Raw genomic sequence first — 17,716 nt, 5'->3', positions numbered from 1 at the left:
TACATTTCCTTATGTGAAAAGACAGTATGGTTTTGCTGAGGCAGTGTTTATTGTCTCTGGTTTTTAAAGATTTTTGTAAAATTCATCTAAATCGTTTTGAGATTTATACATACACATAAACTAATTCTCAGTGTTGATCATCATTGTGAAGTAATAGATTTGATATTTTATTATCTCCAACAGTCTTTTTTTTTTTTTTTTAATGGGACTTGAACTCAGGATCTTGTAGTTGCCAGGCAGGTGCTATGCCACTGATCTACTTCCCCAACCCAGCAATCATATTTTTATAGCTGATTGATGTTAAATATTTTCATAAAATTCAGCATTCTGAGAATTTTATAAAATTTTGATCAAAAAATTAAAATACATCTTAGTAACATAGTCATCATTACCTCATATGTCCTCACTTTCTTAACAAATAAACATGTGAGTCTAAAGTGTCAGTGGTCCTTGAGATTCGAATAAGATGATTTTTCTTTTTATTTTGAAGAAAAAAACAAAACAGAACAATGGGGAATGACACTAGATTTCAAAGACAAGACAGTAGCATATCGACCATAGTTACTATAATGCATGTTATCCTCCAAATAGATGCTCAGACCGCCAAATACAGGCATGCAAAGTCAGTCAAACAGCACAAGCACTAAATTGTTTCTTTACTTCAGTTGCCATCATGTCAGAAATTTCAGGTGTGTGGCTTCTAATTTCCTCAATGTCTGCCTCCTGGACTTGTTCTGGGTGAGATATATGAATACAAAATTATCTCTTCAGTTGCTATCATTTCAGAAATTTCACACCTTCTTGTGAGGGACCTCCCCCCCCCCCCCCCCCCGTTTTGCACACATAGTGTAAGGCAAACACTAGATGTGGGAGAAAAATACTGAGATTCTTCTCCATACAAATGAGATTCTTAGTTTTATCAACTTTAGGGCATAATTACTAAACCTGAGTTAAATAATAATTTCTCTCTATATATTTAATTTTCTTTGGTACAAAATCCAAAGAAGAAATTTTAGTGCTAACTGTTCAATGCAGGTCACAATGCTTCTGAAGAGAAGTACTTTAAAGATAATATATAGGTTAATGTATCTGCAGATCAGTCAGTATATCTTTATTGAGCACTTTCTTTGTCCATAAGTTACCAGTATAGAAAAGAAACAGTAGTAATAGAGATGAGAGCGTTTAGGTTGGAGTCAGTGTATATCAAGATTTGAGTCACAAAAGCTTCAATTATATATTAATGGGTGGGTTGAATGAGTTGAAAAGTGCAAGCTTAATGGGTTCTGCAGAAGGGGTCATGGAATAGGTTTTGGTATAGACTCCCACTTGAATTATTTTAATAATGCAAGTGACTTTCCCATATTCATTTGTTGCAAAGGTTCTTAATCATTCTGTGTGCTATATTTAGAGTGTTCAAGTATTAACTGGTTGATGGAAAATCAAAATCACTGGTGGATTCTAGTTTTCACTGTTTGTAAGAAAACCTCTTATAGGTTCCTGAAGAAATAATGTATAGGGCCGGGTATGTAGCTCAGTGTCTCAGTGCCTGCCTGGCAAGTGTGAGACCCTGAGTTTGGTTCCCTGTGCCAAAAAAGAAAATATTAAAAAAAAAAAAAAGACCAAAAATTAAAGAGCCCAGACTGCCCCCCCCTCTTTTAAAAATGGTTCCAGCAAAAATTAGAGAAGTGTGTGTTGTGTTTCTTCCTAGCTTTGTGCCTTATTTTGACTTTGGACAGGTCAATTAACTGTATTTGCTTATTGAGAATACTGCCTGACCTTAGTTTTTTTTCTGGTGAAGTAGTAAGTTTCTATTTACTACTTCGATGGATTTTAACTGGAGCCATTTTATTTTTGCTATTTTAAGACAAACTGAAATGTGTGAATTCTTAAAATCTAATAATTAAGTTTATTTCAGGGTTATTTTCTATTTTCTTGGTAGCGGATACTCTGTTTTCAAGGAAGCTGAATGGGAAGTACAGACTTGAGCGGCTTGTTCCAACTGCAGTGTATCAGCACATGAAGATGCATAAACGAATTCTTGGACACTTGTCATCTGTGTATTGTGTAACTTTTGATCGAACTGGCAGACGGATATTTACTGTAAGTAATTTTTAAAGTGTTATATGAAATTGAATGAACATTGTTTATAGGTAAACAAAAAAGTGTTTTTTGGTTAATGGAAATTAAGTTAATTTAACACTTTAAATGGAAGATTTTACTTAAGTTCGTACTTTATCCAAGTTTGCAAAGTTTAGCACAGTCACACTACATAATGGATCTACAACATGAATAAATTTAGTTCATAATATTGTACCAAGTGTGCAGTTTGACATTTTATAAAATGTCACACAATAGTTTTAAGTAAACCAAGGGCATTTTTCAAGTGAGTTAAGCAGATTATAGAAAATTATTAAATGTACTAGTTTCTGTTACATGTGAAAAAAACAAAAGAAAACACCACTTGTTAATGTGGGAAAATTCTCTTTGAATAGTAATAGACAAAAGATACAAAGTGTGAGGGTATCTGTCACTTTTTGCTCATGATTTCATTATTTGAAATACCTGGTAATGATTTAAAGAAAATATTTGAGTTTGGTTGCTATTGTTGTTTTTCACTTGTTTGGTTTGGTTTTGGTTTCTTGGTACTGGGAAATAAGCCACGAACCTCATACATACTAGGGTTCTACTTCTGAGCTAACACCCCCCTCTTTCTTTTAATTTGTCAAATGGAGAAACGTAACATTTTCAGCTTTCAGAAAATTACTTTTAGAATGAAACAATTCATTTTATTTTTAGGTGCCACAACTAATCACATCCATTAAAGGTAATAACTTAATATACTACTGTGGTTATGTTTCTTATTAAACACTGTCCTGTGGGGCTGAAGGTATAAATTTTTCACAAGTTTCTTGTCTTAGAATTAAAATAAATAAATAAAAATAAGTAGAAGTTAAAATGGAAATTCTCATTTTTTGTTTTTGAAGAGAATTCTTGCTTTTAGTAAATATACTTATAAACGGAGACCTACTTATACCTTATTCTCCTCTTCTTATGTACCTGACCATCTGTTAAATTAGCTAAGAAGCAGAATGTGAGAGAGAATTTTTATATTGCCCTTAACCCATCAGGCATTCACAGATGATTTCTTCAGTCAGTTGGTTGCCTTCTTTTTTTTTTTTTGCCTTCTCTTTTTTTTTTCTTACGTTCTCTATGAAACACAAGTAAAATTTCTTAAACTTTCTGACAGATTCTTATTTCCATTGTGGGAAACAGGCAAATCTGTTTCTGTTAAAGTGCTTAAAAGATACATAGTAGTAATTATTCTAAAATAGCATTAACTTAGCCATTTTAGTTTGCTGTAATTATGTTCAAATTCAACTCTTAAAACCTAAAGCAAATTTGGCACATTTATTATTTGGAAGAATTCTCTTAAAAGCAGTAATAAATTCAAGTGAGAAAGGAGCATCTGTTTTATTCGTACATTATGTAGCTGACTGTAGCTGTTGCCACTCAAATCACAAAACATATATCATTTTTTATGTTAATAAAAGTTTCGTATAGGAATTGTTTCTCTAAAATGATAAGGATTGTAAGATCATACTTTGTATTGCATTGTGTACATTTTGGTATGATTTGAATTCATAATCTAGAATTCTCTGAAGCAAAACATGAGGAAGAGATGTGTTTGCGTTACCTCATGAGTTTAATTGGATGGTAGGTACAGAGAGGAATGAGTACTTTGAACCAGAGATTAGCATACTGCTGCCTGTGGGTCAGTCCAATCCATTACCTGTTCTTATTTATAAAATTTTATTGAAACATGGACGTACTCAGGTCATGGTTTATTATGTATGGTTGCTTTTGCACTATGGTGCCAGAGTTGAGTAGATACAGTGGAGATGAGACCTTATGGCCTGCTGGACCTGTACAAAGAACATTTGCCATCCTTTTCTAAATATTTAATGCCTGCTCCTTAAGGGAGTTTGATTTGGGAAACAGGAATGATACATAAAGAAGAAACTGCTCTCTAGGTATTTTCTTCAGTTGGAGGCATATAAATATATAAGAAAGAAGTACAAAAACTGTGTATGATCTTAGCAGTAGTCTAAAAGTTGCTTTTAAGTATGTGATAGAATTTTGCTAATTGGACTGAATTTTAATTTCCTGCCAGTAATTTAAAGTTGCATATTTTAAAATGCTACCTTATAGTAAGAGAAAATGTGAAGATAGCATTTAAAAAAAAAAAACAAAACTTCTCTTTTTATGATTATCACTTAAAGTGGTGGGATACTTGTGCTCAATATTTGTATTACCTTGTAAAGTAGAATGGACGCTGGGTGTTTCTCATTCAAGTAGAAACACTAGATACTGAGTACTGCTTTGAAAATTAAGCTTGAAGGTCGATAGGATAAAGCTTTAGGATAATAGATTCTGTTTAACTAGTAACAATTTCATATGAGAGGACTGAATTATTATTTATTGGAATATTTGATATAGGTTAACCAATATACAATATATCTTTTTTAAAAAATAGTGGTATTTTGAAACTTGTTTCTGAGATACCTACAGATATATTTAAAATCTTTACAAAGAATTATTTCTCTTGAATAAGCACAGTTTTTGAATAAGTACAGTTAGGGGCAGAATAGTACAGATAGTCATTAAAAACATGAGTGGGCTATTAGTCACAACTTTATCTCTTTTTGGTAGATTACACCTTTAATCTCTTAATTTTTCTGTCTTAGCAGGGAAGTAGATTGTATAGTGTCAGCCTAATAGAATGTTTGTGGAAATACATGAAATCAACACATAGAATTAGTACTAATTCAAGGTATACAGAAAGCAGCCACTAAGTTTTACCTAATGCTACTGTAAACTTTATAGATAGGTTAAATCTTACATGTTTCATGTTTTTACTGAACTATACACTTAGAAATACAAAAGTAAAATGAAATCATTGCAATTGATAAGTAAAATTCTGTGTTAGAAAAATTTTTCTTGTCTTAGTATATTTCAGTAATAAACATCTTCCCATTGAATAAAGAGAATAATGTAAGGAGATAGCATAATTACCAACTCAGATTTTATTCATTTCTGTCTGAGCCTTTTAAAGTTTTTACTTTAGAATTGTTACCTGAAGTTATGTTTAGCAAAGAAAGCTACCAAGTTATGTTTACCAAATTCTCAGGACTAAATAATAATATAAAAATCTGTTGAATGCCATACAAAAGGCTGCAATTTCCACTTCTCTTGTTTAGAACTATTCTAGAACTCTTTCTATTTAGAGTAGGGTGACAATATAAATTATTTTTATCAGTGTAAGTTATAGTAGGGAGTAGAGATTTATGTATTCACTTGATGAACTTCAAAGGCTTTTATGAGCCAGGACTTAATCATTGGGTATAGAATTGAAAGACAAAATTGAGATTACAAGTGGTAAAGACAACATTGATACTATATCACAACAACCTTGATAACAGGGTACCCAAAGTATTGAGGTATAGGAAAAATGTGATGGGATGAGATAGTAAGGGTTAATTGCCTAGAGAGGTGACATGTTAGCTGATTTGAGCTGAATATTGGGAAAGGCATGTTATAATTTGGTTCTGAATGTCCTGCAAAGATTCTCATGTTGAAGGCTCTATTCCCAATGCAGCAACATAACAGAGATGCACCTTTGAGAAGTGAGTGGATCATACAGGCTCTGGTCTTCTCAGTGGTTTAAGCCTTTAATAGAACTTAATGGAGTATTGGGAAATGATGGAAAATTGAATAGGTGGGGCCTAGTTGGAGGGAGTAAGTCACTGAGGGTGGGTCCTTGAATATATATGTATCTTGTCTTGGGCCCCCTCCTCTCTTTTTTTCCCTACTCCTAGTCTCAAATGGGTTGAACAACTTTGCTTCACTGTGCTCTTCGCATCATGATGTTCCATCTTACACAGGCCTGTAAGTAATGAGGCCAAGTAACCATGGGTTGAAACTGCTGTTGTAAACTGTAGACTATTGATTTTGTTAAAGGCACGTTTTTCTTATCATAATGTGTGTGGCTTCTTCAGGCATAGCAGTGACATTAGTAAATATATAGGATACTTCAAAATTTGGGGTTTGAGTAAGTCTATTTTAAGTACCACTTTTTATCATCTTTCCTTGTTACATCTACACTGCTGTGTTTTCAGGACAAAGATGTATTCTTTCAACTTCTTTGTCTTTGTCGTTACTTGATAAAATACTTCTTTTGGGGTAGGTTAAGTAATAAAAAAGTATTAAAAACTACATAAACTTTTTATTGTGATTTTTTTTTAACCTATGCTAGCTTTGATAAACTTATTTGTTGCATACTCTTTCATAGTAATTATAACAATTTTACATTATTGAAAGATGAAACTATTGATGCGCTGTTTTCTTGTGTTTAGTTGGAATTAAACACTAGCTTAATACTACATTTTTATTTAAAAACAAATTTTCCATGATTTTTTTCCCCAATTTTATACTCAGCTGGATTTTTTAAAAACCCATTCATGGTTTTCCAGATCAGAATATATTCTTAATGCTGTCTCTTCGCACTCTCATCTACTACCATTTTAACTACACTCAGCTGACTCTGCTATATCTTCTTTCTCCCCGCCACCCCCATACCTTTTCTTGTAGCTTGAGATCTATTCTGTACTCAACTGGAAGGGTTTAGCTAAATATTACTGTGGTCTTGTCTTGCCTAGTTACAGTCCTGTAGTAGGTACCTAGGTTAAATCCATGTTCAGCAGGCATTTAAAACCTTCTGTTGTCTTCCTCAGATAAAACCTTTTCAACTTAATTTGTTGTTGCTTTCACTTGTACTTTATACTCCAAATTTTTGTCTCCTTATTAGAGATTCTAGAAAAGGAATTTAAAAAAAAAAAAACTGGGGCATTGTGGCTTTGCTGAAGAAAAATGCCATTTGAGGTGTGTCTAAAATCATGCTGTCTCAGCCATATGTAGCAGGTTTTCCACTGTGGTTTCAGAATTTTTCCTCCTTTCGTACTGTTTTTATTCCAGTGTTTCTAAATGTTCTTCACTTACTGGATTTATACTTTGATTCCTTCCCAGACCCCAGTCTTCTTTCAGGAAATAATCAGATACTTTAGTTTGTTTTTGCTAAGGTCACAGTTGTTTCTGATTTGCTTTAGCCTGTGTTGTTGTAATACCTTAAACACTGATTTTATCTCCCTACTACAACTGCTTTACCATTTTGATTTCTCTTGACTAAAAAATTCTAGTGTTCTGTTTTTTATCTAACTATTGACTTGAGTAATTTTTGGAGCTAGAATTAAGTTGACAAAAAGTTCACTGAAATACTCTCCGCATTTCAGTCTTTTTAAAAAATATTTTTAAGCCAATTTTTAATTCATCTTTATTCACTTAAACTCATTATATAACACTTTAAAAAGTTTTTCCAATGTTTTTTTTCCTTTTATAGTCCTTTTTATTTTTTGCATTTGTATTTTTATGCTCATTTTGAAAGAATTTAGGTGAATTTGTGATCAGATCATTATACAGTAGACTAAAATTTCCTTAAAAATAAGTAAGTAATCACAAATGCATTAGACAGAAATTGCTAAGTGATGCTGAAGAATTCTGTTTGGAATTCTACCAGAAGTCCTTAAGATTCAAGATGAGGATGGGACAACACACTCTTCTGTGAATTATGAAAAAGATTAGTAGAAAGATACTTCCTTTAAACAATGAAAAATTTGCTACAATTTGATGGATAAAAGGTTAGTTGTGATAATACAAACTCAGTGGAGAACATGTTGCTTTTTTGTTTTTATTGCTTTTTTTACAGCAGAATTACAATATATTAAATTTGTAAGACTACTAAGTAATAAATGCAGTAGAAATATAGTGAGCAGTTTCGTCCCCTTTCACAATATCTATTGTACATTTTGGATATTATTTACTCTTTCAGTTTTTTATACTAGAGAAACTGATGTTTACACATTTGAGTATAATGTATTTTACTTAAGAGTATGGTCTCAAGTTGGATCCATTTACCAACAAGTAGGATGAAAAAAGGAGAAAGGAAAAAAGGGATTTTATATTAAATAGCCAGATAGATAACACACATAAAATATATACATGAGATAGATAATTATACTAATCTCTTCATGAAAAAGAGCAGTTTGTGCTTCCATTGTTTGATCATTTGTTCATACTTATGTATTGTAATCTGAGCAATTACTTTGAAGATAACAATATGAAATGTATTACCATTGTTAATTATTTTGTTTTGAGATTCTGTATTTTTATTCTGGTTTCATTCTAAAATTAAGAAAATATAATGACTAATGGATTTTAATAGGTGAAAAGTTGCTGAGGTATCACAAGTTGCCACTGATCCTTACATTAAGCTTATATTTTGGTAAAAGTTCGGATGGTTTTTTTTTTGTTTGTTTGTTTAATGTGGATAATATGTGAAAACACTCTAGCAGGGGTGTAAAGCAAACCCTTATCCAGTTTCATAAGAACAAAATTAGTTGCATCAGTGTTACAATGCATAATCAGATGTCATGATTTTACTTTTGATATATAGTTAGGTAATGTTAGTGTACTGAAAATCTCCTCTTTGTCCTGAATACAAATCAGAATCAGATACAGTTGTCTTGCCTCTGTAGATATCAGGATACTTAGATGTTTGTGTGTGTTTCTTATTTAAAATATATCATTTTCTCATGATTTATATGTGTCTTCCATATACTTTAAGTCATATGTACATTATTATATCTAATGGAGTGTAAGTAGTATACTTACTGCTCTGGAAATAATGGTAAGAAGAAAGAACTTGGTTGTTGAACCAAGTGCTCATGCAGCTGTTCTGTTCTTTAACAAATATCTAGTGTTTTTCCCACATGCCAAATGGTGCTGTAGGCCATCTTTTTGGATGGAAGTAGTAGTCTGCTGCAGTTCTTCTTCACTTCTTACGGATTATCAGTGTTGCAGTCTTTATTTATTTTATCCTTTCTAACCATCCCTTTTGATTTTTCTTTGGCTATAGTAAGTTAAATTTTATCACTCATTGTCTGCTGCCTACACAGTTTTAACAACTTTAAAATAATGTCCTCTTCTAGCCTAATTTACACTGGTAACAGGATGCCCTTTGGCAAACAGGTCTATCCTAATACTTGTGTAGTGGGTGTCCTTCATTGATCCTATAACTACCACCATTGATAGAACTAATATTGATAGTACTGCTAACATTGATAGTAGTAGATAGTACTGCTGACATTGATTGTAGTAGATAGTTAATAGATAGATTTTATTAATATTTTATGCCAGAGAGCAGTGATTGGAAACTTAACCCTGTGACATGTGTTTAGTTTTTTAGGAAAAGTTGCACCAAATTAAATGCATTTTTAGTTTTGTATAATAAAGTAACATATATTTAGTTATCAGAGTATGTTACATTTGTTCTGCAATTATATTTTATGTTATTTACAGAGGTTTAAACTCTAAAATATTCCTGGTAGAGATTACCTTGAATGGTAGGTAGGAGACCACTGTTAAATGTTAATTATTGCCAGCACCATCATTCCCATGTTTGCTGGTGGTTATCCAGGTCTTCTTTATAAGTGAATGATTTAATTTAATATATAAAATCAAGAACTTTATGAAGAAGAAAATTCTATAAAGATACCACTTTTCATTGTTTAACAATATAATGTCAAGAAGTGGACATACTATGATTTCTTTAAAATTACTATTAAAATTTGAATTATAAGTCATAGGGTTAATTCTATTTATATTCATTCTTTCCTCAAGGGTTCTGATGACTGCCTTGTAAAGATCTGGGCAACAGATGATGGGAGATTGTTAGCAACTTTAAGAGGACATGCTGCTGAAATATCAGATATGGCTGTAAACTTTGAGAATACCATGATTGCAGCTGGAAGTTGTGATAAAATGATTCGAGTCTGGTGTCTTCGAACTTGTGCACCTTTGGCTGTTCTTCAGGGCCACAGTGCATCTATTACATCTCTACAGGTAATTACTTTAATCCTTACTAAGAACTTTCTGGTTAATAATTTAAGTGACGTTAATAATTGTATCACGTTCACTAAAGCAAGGAAAGAAACATTTCTGTTTTTTTAAAACATTACACAAACTTTGAATATCATGGTAGTGTGATCTGTTCTGGGTGTTTACTGTTGTTAGTTATTAGGATAGTAAAAAGTGGGGTTTTTGTATTGTATCACTTTTTCCGTAAATATTTTTTTCCTGTCATTGTTTTTCAGTTCTCACCATTGTGCAGTGGCTCAAAGAGATATCTATCTTCTACTGGGGCAGATGGCACTATTTGTTTTTGGCTGTGGGATGCTGGAACCCTTAAAATAAAGTCAGTTGCTATTTTATTTCATAAAATAAGTGTGTTTAATTTGTTGAAATTACAGAATTAACAAGAATACATTTACTTTCTCAAGTAATGCAGTAATTCTTTTGATATTTCACTGTCATTTTTATACTCCTTTCTTATGCTTCAAAGAGAAGGTTCTTAATGCTGTGTTTATTTCTGTAATCTTTGTCCTAGCCCTATAGTTCTTTCCTTTAGGACGTACCCCCTCATAGTACTATTCTTATCTATATACTAGTTTTATCTCCTGTAACTCCTTTTTGTGTTGACAGTGTAATTCCAGAGTTATGGATGTTACTCTTCAGAATAATTTTATTTGTGTTTAATGAATCGTTAGACATTAGATTGTATTGTATATCTGAGGAAATTTAGGAAAAGAATTTCATTGAACTATACCAAGATTGATAGATGCATATATGTACCCCATAATAGTATTTTTTGCAACTGTGTTTTCACTTGCATTAAAATCTTTCTGTATCTCAGTAAGTTGCCTAGGAAGTTAAAACTGGCAAGGCCCTGATTGTAACAATTTTTTGCTCTTTGGTCCTGTGCTTTATATACCATACCATAATGCTTAAGTGGAAGAAATGGGGAGGGGGAAGATGATGTGCTGTAATTTACCTATGCGGCAGTATGCCCCATAGGTAGGTCTTTGGACCTAATGACTGCATCTAGTGACTCCACAGAATTTTAAATGGCCATTTCTGACACTTATCATACATACAGATATAAGTTATATGTTAGTAATTATCTGTTTATAAATCATCTATTTAATAAACAGTAGTGTTTAGATAACTGTTGCCATTGCAAGATGTATGTCTTAACCTTAATGCATGTAAAAATTCCCCATAAATCACCCGTAAGTCATTTATGGCAAGTCATGAGTATATTTCATTTGAAGGAAATAACTGTGATCAACACTGTTCTTTGGACAAAAAGCAAGTTGATTTCACCTTACATTCTTAGTGTTTGTGTATACAAATATGAAGAGAAATGTATATAATTTTCTTTCTTTTATGTTTTTATCAGGCATTTCTATTTTTAATTGCTGCATTATATTTAGTTCTGTACTTTGCTATAGAGGTTTTTTTTTGTTCTTGTTAGTTTTTTTCTAGTTACTTGTAGATAGTATACTTTCCTCTTTGCTATTATAATTACTTATTGAAATTTTTAAGCTAGAATCAGATCCTTAGATACAGGCATTAGAATACCTTTTTTGTGTGTTTACATATCATAATAACTGTCCAAAAACATTGGTAGTATATAACTTGTTACTATATTTATGTTAAATATGTTTCAGTTGTCAAAAGGCAAAAATTAGATTGTACTATAGGAATTTTATATAATCTGCTGGGAACATGGCTTAAGAAGCCCAACTACCTGCATTAATGGAAAGAATTTAACTTTGAAACTCAAATCTATCATAAATTCAGTTTTATATAATATATGCATATATCTTCTCAGTAAAGGTAGGGCTTCTAAGATGGGTAATCTGAATAGTTTGATTCACAAACTAGTCCAGTAGATTTTTGGATAATAGGAAACTGTCTGAGGATATTTATTGTGGGTGTAAAGAGAATAGAAATCCTAAAATATATAAGTAATGATTTATAAATCTTTTTAAAGCATTTAGACTATTGAGCTAATAGTATTTTGCATTTTGTTATTGTATGGGCCCTATATCTTAACCTTTGGGTTAAAATATAGTTCTTTCTTTTGTGTAAATAAGAGAAAAAGTGGTATATCATCAGTTCACCCCGTTAGACAGGAGTGCTAGAGCCAGGCTGTAAATACCATCTGAACTCCCTCTTAACTGTTGTACCATATTAGTGATTATTCATTGATAGAATGTATAGAACTCATTGATAGAATGTATAGATCAAAGTAATATTAAAACTAATACTTTTTAGAAGCACCTCGTTTTTCCATCAATTTCCAGGGACAGTTGTGCAGGATATCTCAATCTTGGCTGGAGATTATTATCTTTCAATGCTTGAATTATTTCCCCCCACGCTCTTCGTGATTTGATGGTTTGTGCAGAGAAATCTGCTGTAATTCTGATGGGTGTTCCCTTGTAAGTGGTCTGTTTCTTAGCTTTTAATATTCTGTTCTTGTATTGAATTTCTGGAATTTTTATTATTATATGCCTGGGTGTTGCTCTGTTTGGGTTGTAGGTAGCTGGGGTCCTGTATGCCTCACACATCTGAGTATCTTTACCTTTTGCTAAATTAGGAAAATTCTCCTGGATTATTTCTGTGAGTAGCTTTTGTAGTTCACTTGTTTGCATCCCTACTTCTTCTTTTATGTTCTTAATCCTTAAGTTATGGATCCTCTTATCATCTTCTTGTCTTTGTATTATTGCTGTTTGTTTCTTTGTTATTTTTAAGAAGTTTTTCATTTCATTCTCCCATATTACAAGTCTGCCCTCCAGTTCAGATAGTCTGTCCTTAGTTTCTTTCAAGCTGTTATGCCAGTCTTCGATAGACTTCTTAGTATCTTGGTAGTCCCTTTGAACCTGCTTCACGTATTCTATGCTTTCTCTGTTTTCTCCATCAAACAATTCTCCCCTTTTTTTCTGTTCTTCCATTCCATCACCTGTTTTTTCTTGGGTGGTGCTTAGCATTTCTCTAACTATTCTGCATACTTCTAGCTTCAGGTCGTTGATAACTTCATTCCTGAATTGGTCTATGAGGCTCTCTATATGGTGCCTTATGTGTATTGGTGCGGTGTCTGCTATTGCCTGTTTCTCAGAATTGGGGGCCGAGGAGACTTTCTTGTTGCTGCCTCTTCTTCTCTGTTCCTTATATATGCAAGCTTATATAAGAGGCCCAGCTTCTCTCCCAGTCAGCCACAGCCTGATCGAATTGCGCCAGTTAGGTGTTCCTGCTCACCGCTGCGCACCAGGGAGTTATGGACCAGGCAGCCTACGCGTCTCCCCTCCCGGCCACCGTCAGGCTCTGGGATCTGGGTTGGGACAGTCTACCAGGTCCGCCGGCAGCGTCACGCAGGCCAGGCACTTTTCACCAATCCCGCCCGAGAGGGGGATGTGTGGCTGGAGTCGCCACCGCGCCCTGCTCCCGCAGGACTGCTCGGGCCCAGAAAGTCCTCTGCTGGAGTCAAACGGTGGTAGAGTGTCAGTTTCTCTCACTCACCTCACCATAAGTCAGTGCACGCCTCCCTGCCGTTCGCAGATTGCCGTTCTCAGAGCTTCTGCACGTCTCTCCCCTTGCCGAGCCGCTGTAGAGGCAGCCAGCCGCTGCGCGGCGGGAAACCCAAATCGCGGCTTACAATGGCGCGGTTCCAGCCTCCACACCGAGTCTTTTCTGTTCCTGTTTTAGCACCAGGACTGCATTCCAAGTTGGCTTCTCTCAGCCCAGTTCGTTCCTGAGTCAGCAGAGCATATCTCCACCTGCTTATGTCTCCTTAGTCCGCACCATTCCTGGCTTCTGAGCCGAGTCTTTCAGAGAGCCGCCGGTAGTTGCTGTTATCTGTCCGCCATGTTCTCCCGGAAGAGTCAAATGGCAACTTAATTGTGTGTACTGAGCAATTGGCTAGATCTTACATCTTTGACATCCTCCATAATATATTAAAAGATCACTGTGTGTCTTTCCGATCTGTAAGAGTCCTTCCATGAGGCCTGTAGGCCGTAGAAGTCTCAGTAAGCAGTCTAGCCGGGACAGAAATTCTCAGCACTACGTTGTGGTCAGGGCAGCCATGACACCCTACCTTCAGGATTTTCATTGTGAAAATGAGAAGAACATTTCAGAAGAACATTTTATCACATTGCAATATAGAGAAGGGTGAAAAATCTTAATATCTAATACTGAAAATTTATTTCTTGATTATATGCATAAGCCACAGAGGTAGCACCTACTTAGCTAATGTGTTCATGTTTAAAAAATAAGTTATATGCTTACACACTGGTATATTACTATACTTTATGAAAAACTGGGCTTGTTAAAATCTGATTAAAAATGAATGTAATTAATATGTGATTAATATCACATGTGTGGTCTGACAGTGCCTTGGATTTTTCCCTGTGCAGACTATTGTGTATGAAATGTAAGTTTCTGCAAGATCTGACTATGACAATGATTTTTGAAGTTCCTTGTAGGAATGGGGCCTTCTGTTTGTTGCTTGTTTAATTTTGTCTTTATTTGGTTATTGTTTCAAACAACTTGTTTCTGGTGTTTCTAGTCAATTCAGGATATTTTTTAATTGTTTATTTGCAGCCCAAGACCTGCAAAATTTACAGAGCGCCCTCGACCTGGTGTACAAATGATCTGTTCTTCCTTTAGTGCTGGTATGTTTCCCCTGTAATTTCTCACTTAACATTGCACATTACAAGACTTGTAGAATACATTAAATTTTGAAAAATATTTACTGTAAATACCTCATCATGCTTCATACACATGCCAGAGCTGATAAGGAAGAATGATAAGTTGACTTAGAAATATTTCAATTTTGATAGAATTAAGTTTATATAATAATAAATCATATGAATATAATGTGAATATTTTTCAAATATATATTCCTCTTTTGCTCCAGATTATTTATATTTGCTTTTTTTGTGTGGGGAGACTGGTATTGGGGATTGAATTTAGGGTCTCTGTATACAAGGCTAGGGCTTCTAGTACTTTACACATTGAGCTATCTCCTCAGCCCTTCATATTTACTCTTTAAAAAGTAACTGTAGAGCAATAATAGTATTTGATTTCTGTAGCTGTATTTTGAATGAAAGCTTTTTTTAAAAATTGCCTGAATATTTAAACGAATTGACAAGAAAATGAAACATGAATAAACGTTGTACATAATATTTCTGGTAACTGTTCCTTCCACCTCTATTTTACTTGATTTATGTTATAATTATGGATAGTAGTTATTACCTGAGATAAGGGATAGAACACTGAAGTGAATCTGGTTTTGCCTTTACTGTAGAGATATCATCAGTTTCTAAATTCTTAGATTTCCAGTGCTGTTGACATAAACAGTTTTCCTTCTGGTAATAACGATAAATACAGACACTATATTTATATTCATAGTACTCTGAATTAATGCTTTTCAAAGATAACTTTATTTTCTTTAAAGAAGGGGGTATGTTAGCAAAAATACTTGTTTTGTTATATACATGAACTTGATGCTATGAGAAAATATTATTTTAAGAAGGGGATAGTTTCCATATCCAATAAGTAACACTGTGTAGGATTTATGCTCTACAAGACAGTCTTAGAATTTGGAGAACTTACTTGATTGCAGAGTTTGTAAAGATAAGTTACAGAGGGAGTTGGACCCAAAAATTTGATAACATTTGACAAATGGTAAGTGAGTCAAGAGAAGGATATATCAGCAGTTATACCTGTCTGATTTTCTAGTGAAGATGACTGACCTAATTTTAACATGATGAAATTATATAATCACTTCGTTGAAATTAATTTTAGAACAAATCTTTAGTAAATATCAAGAAGTCCATCATAGTCAAAGATGTATTAATAGACTTTTTAAAAAAATTTTGTAAGATTCATTATATATTCAGGATAAATGAGTGGTTTTAGAGTAAAATTTAATTACTTGGTATATATTACAATATTGCTTCCATTTTACTTAATGTTTAGAAATTTCAAACTTACGTTTTACTTACGGAAGTTTGTTGTTCTTCATAGGTGGAATGTTTCTGGCCACAGGTAGCACAGATCATATTATTAGAGTTTATTTTTTTGGATCAGGTCAGCCAGAAAAAATATCTGAATTGGAATTTCATACTGTAAGTATAGATGAAATTAGATAAGAATAATTTTTAATGACTAATTTAATTTAAATTTAACAGCTTATATTCAGCTTTTCTTTTTTTGTCTTTATAGGATAAAGTTGACAGTATCCAGTTTTCTAACACTAGTAACAGGTAAAATACTTTTGACTAATTTAATTCCAATTTTAACGAAATGAAAATAATTTTAGTAGTCAGATTTTAGTTGTATAGGAATGAATTTCCTAAAACATCTTGAACAGTAAACTAAAAGGCTTTCATATGCACGTAAGCAGGTGTGTATGTCTTATTTATAATTTTGGTTTATTCACATGCTTTTTAATAGTAGGAGCTCATTTCCTGCATGTTTAAATTTCCTATGTTTCCTCTATATACCAAGTATAGAGAAGCTTTTGGTAGAGATTGAAAAGACTATTTTTTTTTGATGACAGAAGATGATGTGTAAATTTTTCCACATTAGGTTTTTTAAAAGGAAATAAAGCTGCTTCTTGTTACATTGAGTAGAACTATAGAACTAACAGATTCTTCAAAAATATAATCAATTGTATTTCTAGGATAGCCTGGAATCACTTTTGAATATTTTAATACAGGTTCGTAAGCGGCAGTCGAGATGGGACAGCACGCATTTGGCAATTTAAACGAAGAGAGTGGAAGAGCATTTTGTTGGATATGGCTACTCGTCCAGCCGGGTAAGAGACCAAATGTCGATTTCTATATACATTATTTAAATTATATTGCAAGGTGGAGTGGCTCTTCCTGTAATAGCTTAAATCATGTTAAGGTGATTGATTTTCTGCAATAACTAGAGCCTGTGTTAGAGATGAACATTGTAGGTGTTTATATTTCATTGCCATATATGAAAAGACCTGCGGAGTTAAAATCTTTTTTTAATTTAGTAATGTTAGGGAAATGATAATAGTACTATAGAAATAGTTACGATTTTTTTAGACATTTTATTCAGAAATAAATATATCTGTCCTGCAGGGACAGTGGTTTTCTCCAGCCAAGATAAATTACATGTTGTAACTGTTAGTTTGGTTTTAATATATTACTGTTTTTCTCTACTTGTATTTGTATTTAGTTGTGTTGAATGGAGGGTGTGAGAGCAGTAATAAATGTTGAGTCAGTAGCATGACACGGAGGTTCTGGATCTAGATAAGATTTATAGTAGGGCTGTGTGTTCCTACTGCCTTGTAAATGTGAGAATCTTGGAATTCCTAGATTTCCTGATTGTTACTTTTGCCACTGTTCTGTGTTGGCCCAGATTAATAAATGAGTTTTAATTAAGTCATTGTAAACCAACATACCTTCCTTTCAGCCAAACTCTTCAAGGAATAGAAGATAAAATCACGAAAATGAAAGTAACAATGGTAGCTTGGGATCGACATGACAATAATGTTATAACTGCAGTTAATAACATGACTCTGAAAGTTTGGAATTCCTACACAGGTCAGCTTATTCATGTCTTGATGGTAAGTAAAAAGACTTCATGTTGTTACTGTGTTTTTTGGTGTGACCAAAGTTGAGTTGACTATGCTACGTAAATGTTTTTTGAAGAATAGTCTTTTATA

General features: G+C 33.3%; 1 protein-coding gene across 1 annotated transcript in view; it reads left to right on the top strand.

Annotated features, from left to right (window-relative positions):
* The window catches only part of Phip (pleckstrin homology domain interacting protein), a 107,772-nt gene that overhangs the window by 32,685 nt on the left and 57,371 nt on the right, over positions 1-17,716 (top strand). The window contains exons 7-14 of the mRNA XM_063226930.1: positions 1,940-2,100; positions 9,793-10,014; positions 10,266-10,366; positions 14,614-14,684; positions 16,042-16,142; positions 16,240-16,280; positions 16,736-16,834; positions 17,464-17,617. Coding sequence (XP_063083000.1) covers positions 1,940-2,100; positions 9,793-10,014; positions 10,266-10,366; positions 14,614-14,684; positions 16,042-16,142; positions 16,240-16,280; positions 16,736-16,834; positions 17,464-17,617 — 950 coding nt within the window. The remainder of the gene's footprint in view (positions 1-1,939; positions 2,101-9,792; positions 10,015-10,265; positions 10,367-14,613; positions 14,685-16,041; positions 16,143-16,239; positions 16,281-16,735; positions 16,835-17,463; positions 17,618-17,716) is intronic.

This window comes from Cavia porcellus, unplaced genomic scaffold (assembly GCF_034190915.1).
Source record: "Cavia porcellus strain 051 isolate PalLab524CR breed Dunkin Hartley unplaced genomic scaffold, mCavPor4.1 scaffold_16, whole genome shotgun sequence".
Classification (NCBI taxonomy): domain Eukaryota; kingdom Metazoa; phylum Chordata; class Mammalia; order Rodentia; family Caviidae; genus Cavia; species Cavia porcellus.
The sequence above is the reverse complement of the archived record's forward strand: the minus strand, read 5'-3'. Positions and strand labels throughout refer to the sequence as shown.